This window comes from Mandrillus leucophaeus, unplaced genomic scaffold (genome assembly GCF_000951045.1).
Source record: "Mandrillus leucophaeus isolate KB7577 unplaced genomic scaffold, Mleu.le_1.0 Scaffold760, whole genome shotgun sequence".
Classification (NCBI taxonomy): Eukaryota; Metazoa; Chordata; class Mammalia; order Primates; family Cercopithecidae; genus Mandrillus; species Mandrillus leucophaeus.
The window spans coordinates 516441-522871 of record NW_012108253.1 but is presented as its reverse complement, the minus strand read 5'-3'; the positions used below and the strand labels follow the sequence as shown (position 1 = coordinate 522871).

Below are 6431 nucleotides of genomic sequence, written 5' to 3'. Positions count from 1 at the left end.
AAAAAGAGACAGGAGTCTCGCTCTGTCACCCAGGCTGGAGTGCAGTGGTGCGATCTCAGCTCACTGCAAGCTCCGCCTCCCGGGTTCACGCCATTCTGCCTCAGCCTCCCCAGTAGCTGGGACTACAGGTGCCTGCTATGGCACCCAGCTAATGTTTTGTATTTTTTGTAGAGACGGGGTTTCACCAGATCTCCATCTCCTGACCTCGTGATCCGCCCACCTCGGCCTCCCAAAGTGCTGGGATTACAGGCATGAGCCACTGCACCCGGCCTACATTCTTTTATATGTATCTAGAATTATAAATTTTGAAGCAAATAAAGTAACAACAATGAACAAATGTATTCATGGAAAAGTCATCTCGCCTTCCATAAAAACAAAACCTCCATAAATATTGCTTGTATTAGAAATTTGGTTATAAAAAAGGCAATCTCTCCAAAAGTCTGTAGATGCTCAAAAGACCAGGCACTTTACGAAAATCACTGCTAATATACAAGACTTGCTGTGTAAAAGACAGTTCTTGAAATACCTTCCTTTTCTGCCAGAAGGCCATAACCTAACATGTATACTAAGGTATTTCATTTTATCAACTGTAAATTTAGATTTATATTCATTTTATCTATATTCATCTAGGTATTTGTTAAGATAAACACATAATTTGAGTCTAATATGCTCAGCGTAAGAACTAGTTTTGTGAAAGGTGTTAGAATTGTGACATAATCAGAAGCAAAGCACGGAGGGGAGATTTTGTACGGTTCCCTGCTGTCCAGAAAAAAGTTCACATTCGTGTCATTGGCCTAACAGCCAGGAACTATCACTTCTGATACTGACTTGAATTACACTCATCTGACATTCCATATAATATTCCATTCCTGCTTTCCTTTTCATAAGCATATGTTTTCACTCTCCAAATAGACTGCAGGATCATTAGTAGCAGGGAAAAATATAGTGGGAAGGCCGTGAGGAAGAGAGCAGGATTGTAATGCCAGTGGGGTCACAACACAGAAGGTGTCACTTGAAAGAAGTGAGGCAGCAACACTTAAATCTAGAAGCTGAATTGCCCACACAAAGGGAACTGTCAGTATATAGTCCCTGAAAGAGATACATACTTCCAGCAAGTTCGAGAGGCTAGCGGAGCTGGGCAAGGAAGGAAAGGAGGAGTAGTGGGATTTGCGGCCAAAGAGATAACAACAGCCAGAGTGGGGACTTGCAAGGTACTGAAAGGACTTTGGGTTTTCCTTTTAGTGAAATGAGAGCCATTGGAGGATTTTCAGCAGAAGAGTGACCTGATTTTACTCACCCTTTACTGGAAATCTGTGGAACAGAACTAGGCAATGAGGGTGCTACAACAATAAAGGTGAGCGTTGGCAGTGGTTTGACCAGAAGTGGGAATGAGAAACAGTTGGATTCTGTTTTCAAAGAGCTCATAGAACTTACTGATGGATTGTTATGTAGGATGTGAAAGGAAACGACAGAAATGACTCCAGCTAAAACAGTAAAATGCTGTTCACTAATTTCAAGATGATGGGAGAAGCTGTTTTGCAGAGACAATGAAAGAAATTGAAGCTTATTTAAGTTTGAAGTGCATATTTATTGGACTTTCAAGTTGAGATGTCAAGTAGCAGGGTCTCTAGAATATGGAATACAAGGCTGTGGGCTACTGACTTAACATCCACAATATGAACATATGGGCAGCATCTCCACAGCAACAAACATCAGTTCAAAATAATCAGACAGATTTTCATCCTCGACGTCCATCTTCTCAGATCCATCAGGAGCCACAGAACTAAGGGAAGAAAAAAGGCAGCATCAAATATAGAGCTGTCAAGCTGAGTTCCACAAATACGTTTCAGGAGGCCTGAGAACTCCTGGAATTGCAAGCAAAATATATGGGGAAAGTGGGCACATTTTGAAAAAGGTATGAATATCTATCACTGGGTCTCCAAAGTAACCCCTTCATGGTTCTAAATTTAACAGGTTATTTGAATGAAAATTGCCATATTATTGCATACCCTTACTACCAAGGGCATTTTTCCACATTTGTAAAATAGGGATAACTTTTTCTGTGTGTTCCAAAAATTATGGAAACAGACAATTACTAAAGAAAGCACTTGTAAAACTGCAAGTTAGGAATCCAGATGTTGTACGTACAAAGCAAACATTCCTTACTTCTGTAACCCAGGGCTCAGTCCTTGCACTGCTTATCTTCATTATCAACCCTCTTTTCCTAAGAGATGTCATTTCACCTTCTGGCTTTTTTACTCTCATAGGAGTAAAAACTCTCAATTACGTTTCCAGCCGAGACTTCTTTTCTGAACTCCAGATTTGTGTATCAAACTGCTTACCTTCGTATATCTTCCTCTTAGATATGTGTAATAAGCATCTCACACTCTCTGGATGTCCAAAACTAAGATATGGAATTCTTCCCAAAACTTGTTCCTTGAGTATTCTTCCCCGTTTTTAGCAACTGGTACCTCCATTTCAGTTGCTGTCAGTGAAATAACTGGAATCATCCATAAATTTTCTTTCTCTCATACTCTACACACTCAGTGGCTCAGAAATGAACTATCAACCTTCTTTCAAAATAAATAAAGAATCCAACAACTTTTCAGAGCCTCTACCACTAATACACAGAGCAAGCCACTGCCATCTCAACTCCTTTTTTTTAGTACCCTAACTGATCTCTGCTCCTATCCAGGCTCCATCACAGTTTATTCTTCATTAGGCATCCAGACAGCTCACTTTAAAATATAAAGCAGATCATCTCAGTCCTCTGCTCAAAACCCTGAGTGGCTCCCACCTCACTAGGAATAAAACCAAAGTAGTTACACTGGCCTACATACAAGGCCATATAGGAACAGCTTGCCTCCATTTGCCTTTCAGACCTCATCTCCATTCCTCTGCACCTCTTCTGCCCTTTTGCCCAGCCACAATAACTCTGCTATCTCCAGGCTTTGCTACTTGGTCTTCTATTTGGAATATTCTCTAGTCTTTATTTCTCCACTATCGCTTTATCAGTAAAGCTTTCCTTGACCCTATCATTTAAAATGACCACCTTCTCGACTGGGCGCGGTGACTCACACCTGTAATCCCAGCACTTTGGGAGGCCAAGGCAGGCAGATCACATGAAGCAGGAGTTCAGGACGAGTCTAACCAAACATGTACTAAAAATACAAAAATTAGCTGGGTGTGGTGGCGCATGCTTGTAATCCCAGCTACTCGGGAGGCTGAGACACTAGAATTGCTTGAACCCAAGCGAGGTGTAGGTGGAATGTGCCGAGATCGCACCACTGCACTGCATCCTGGGGAACAGAGCAAGACCCTACCTCAAAAAAATAATTAAACATCACCTCCTCCCTCTTTAGCCTGTTTCAGTGATAGCACTTAGCACCATCTGATAGTTTTACTTCATGTGTGAACGCACACCCAATAGACTCCATGCATACAGAAAATACTGTTTTGTTCACTGTCATTCACTCCTATAATTCTCAGAGCCATTAACGGTACCTGGCATATGTTATGTGCTCAATTTTTGTTGTTAACTTTATGTCCTCATACAAACCAGTGCTTTAGCTCCAATAACATCGTTCTTTTCATATTAATGCACAAGTCCATATCTTTGAAAAAGATGACACTCAAAGTAACTCCATTGATTTTCCCAATTTCAAACTTAGAACCCTACAATTTGCTTGCTGACCACAAAGAGGAAAAATCTGATTTTACAATGTAACTATCATCCTAAACCAGCAATTGTCCTATTATCTTCAACGTAGATAAACCAGACATATGTCCCTGATGTGGTGCACCAGTATGTACATATAAACTCTTCCTGACAAGAATATAAACCTGATTTCAACTAAGTATACAAAAGTCACTTCTGCTCAGGACAGAGTATAGAAACCAAGTAAAATGACACCATTAGAAAAGCCAATCCAGGCCGGGCGCGGTGGCTTACGCCTATAAATCCCAACACTTTGGGAGGCCGAGGCGGGCGGATCACGAGCTCAAGAGATGGAGATCATCCTGGCCAACATGATGAAACCCCATCTATACCAAAAAATACAAAAATTAGCTGGGCGTAGTGGCGCGAGCCTGTAGTCACTTGGGAGGCTAAGGCAGTAGAATCAATTGAACTCGGGAGGCGAAGTTCCAGTGAGCCAAGATAAAACACTTCACTCCAGCATGGCGACAGCGTGAGACTCAGCCTCAAAAAAGGAAAAAAAAAAAGCCAATCCAAATCTCCTACAGGTTTGGTCTCTAGCAAATCATTGTCCTGATGCCTGAATGTATACTTTTTCAAAAGGCTAACACTGCTGGTTAACAATTTAAGTTTTAGTGGCCGGGTTTAGTGGCTCATGCCTGTAATCCCAACACTTTGGGAGGCTGAGGCGGTCAGATCACGAGGTCAGCAGTTTGAGACCAGCCTGGCCAACAAGGTGAAATTCCGTCTCTACTAAAAATACAAAAATTAGGTGGGCGACTGTAATCCCACGTATTTAGGAGGCTGAGGCAAGAGAATCGCTTGAAACCGTAAGGCGGAGGATCGCGCCACTGCACTCCAGCCTGGACGAAAGAGAAACACTCCGTCTCAAGAAAAAAAAAAATAGGTTTTGGTGATGTTTCTATATTGCTCACTAAGCGATACTCTACCTTTTAATGTTCTTATAATACGCAGAAACACATTTTATTAGGTCTATTGGAAACAGTACTTAATAGCTCTCGAATGAACATTTATATTGTTACCCCACACTGCCTTTTGCTGACCAGTTTTGTCACCAAGTCAAAAGCAGCAGCGTACACGCCGCCTGTACTTAGATTTACGATCCTACTCAGGAAGATCTGTTGCGCTCACGGATTCGCCTTTAAGTACCGCCGCCTGGATGCGAGGCCTTCTTTGTTCTCAGCCCTCCCCGCCATTTTGAAAACAGTAACGTGGCGTCTTCCCCGAGTTTCCTACAACTTCCGTAATCCTTGAGATCCTTACGAACACTTCAAGCTTAAACTAAAAAGGAAAGCCCCACGAGAATTATAAACCGTGCCAATACAGCTTACTCACTGCTATCTAACGCCCTAAGGTGTCCAAGAAAACTAAACGTTAAACATACCAACTACCCCCAAATAGGAAATAGTAACTTTTAAAGCTTTTTGTGCCCAAATCCTAAATATGCGCGATTAACCACGAGAAATTAAACGTTACCTGCAAATGCACACTAGTGCACAATGACTGCTTTTCCAGCAAAAACCTGCAACAGGATAACAAGATGTCCGCTCTTTTACGAAGAAATTGGGCGGCCCTAAAAAGGGCCTTTGGTTGTAAAGAGAAATACTGAGTGGAGTAAGCGGGAGCCTTAACCACCGAAGCCGTAAAGAGTGCGTCCCTGTCGCTTCAGCGCATAGACCACATCCATTGCTGTTACAGTCTTGCGTTTAGCATGCTCCGTGTAAGTGACTGCATCACGAATCACGTTCTCCAGGAACACCTTCAGAACACCACGGGTCTCCTCATAGATAAGGCCAGAAATACGCTTGACACCGCCGCGGCGAGCAAGGCGCCGGATGGCTGGCTTAGTGATGCCCTGAATGTTGTCCCGCAAAACCTTGCGGTGACGCTTAGCGCCTCCCTTACCTAAGCCTTTCCCACCCTTACCACGTCCAGACATGACTAACCAGCTCCCAAAGCCGCTTTCAGGAACCTAAAAAGCGGGGAAAGCAACAGACGCCCTTATATGCAGGGAATTCGGACCTAATTGAAGACTGAAAGCGCGCATACGGGAACTTTGGTCCTGCTTTTTGGTCTCACCCTATGCAGCCCCGCCCTGGATGACGTCACCAACAACTTCATCCTTTGACGTCTGAGCGCGGGTGCCGTGGAGGCGTCTCTCGCAATTGCTGGGAAATAGGAATAGGAGTTTTACGGCTGTTTTAACAGCTAAATCAGATTAAAGAAATCAACATGTTTAAATTATTATCAATTGTTTCTTGAGTTGCTTTAGGACAATTGGAGACGAGCTTCGGTCCACAGGACCGAAAGCCTGAGGAGTCCAGCTTTGTCCCCAAGGTCACAGTGACTGGCATTTCTGCTGCCTGCTGTAAAGCACATACGGACCGAAACCTCCTTCGGAAGTGTTTGACAATTGCAAGATTTCACCCTCTCTATCATCAAGCCAAGGGAAACGTAACCAAAACGGTTTTCTTCCCGATGGCGAAGACATGGTAGGTTAGTGATTCGTGGTAGAATTATCCCCCTCCGCGCGGAGGCTTCATTCTATTCCCAGTTTGTTCTCTTCTTTCCCTACTTATTAAAATTTGTAATTGCCATTTCAATATCTAAGTGCCCCTCACAACTGCACCCAGTGTGTGGGTTTCGGGGTGGGTTTTGGGGGGTTTTTTTTTTTTCCTTTTTTTATTTTATTGAGACAGGGTCTTGCTATGTT

The 6431-nt window shown here is 43.1% G+C and overlaps 3 protein-coding genes across 3 annotated transcripts in view; all 3 read right to left on the bottom strand.

The window, feature by feature from the left end:
• Positions 1–6431, bottom strand: part of LOC105529365 — a 51666-nt gene that overhangs the window by 8115 nt on the left and 37120 nt on the right. The window contains 4 exon segments of the mRNA XM_011966492.1: positions 1702–1783; positions 5195–5240; positions 5351–5690; positions 5798–5886. Coding sequence (XP_011821882.1) covers positions 1702–1783; positions 5195–5240; positions 5351–5690; positions 5798–5886 — 557 coding nt within the window.
• The window catches only part of LOC105529318 (histone H4), a 6406-nt gene continuing 1239 nt past the window's right edge, over positions 1265–6431 (bottom strand). Inside the window, exon 2 of the mRNA XM_011966429.1 lies at positions 1265–1783. The gene's annotated coding sequence lies outside the window, so the exon portion shown is untranslated. The remainder of the gene's footprint in view (positions 1784–6431) is intronic.
• Positions 1270–5660, bottom strand: LOC105529317 (histone H4-like). The gene is made up of 3 exons (XM_011966428.1): positions 5354–5660; positions 5195–5240; positions 1270–1783 (listed from the first exon to the last, which is right to left on the bottom strand). Exons 1-3 carry the CDS (start codon positions 5655–5657, stop codon positions 1663–1665), a joined length of 471 nt encoding a protein of 156 aa, XP_011821818.1. The 5' UTR covers positions 5658–5660; the 3' UTR covers positions 1270–1662.

What these genes read in the sequence shown, in the direction of transcription:
- LOC105529317 (XM_011966428.1), bottom strand. Translation starts at nt 5,657, where the DNA reads ATGTCTGGACGTGGTAAGGGTGGGAAAGGCTTAGGTAAGGGAGGCGCT. An exon ending in ACGCACTCTTTACGGCTTCG is followed by an intron (nt 5,241 to 5,353) that starts GTGGTTAAGGCT and finishes ATCCTGTTGCAG; the next exon opens with GTTTTTGCTGGAAAAGCAGT. An exon ending in GCACTAGTGTGCATTTGCAG is followed by an intron (nt 1,784 to 5,194) that starts GTAACGTTTAAT and finishes TTCTTCCCTTAG; the next exon opens with TTCTGTGGCTCCTGATGGAT.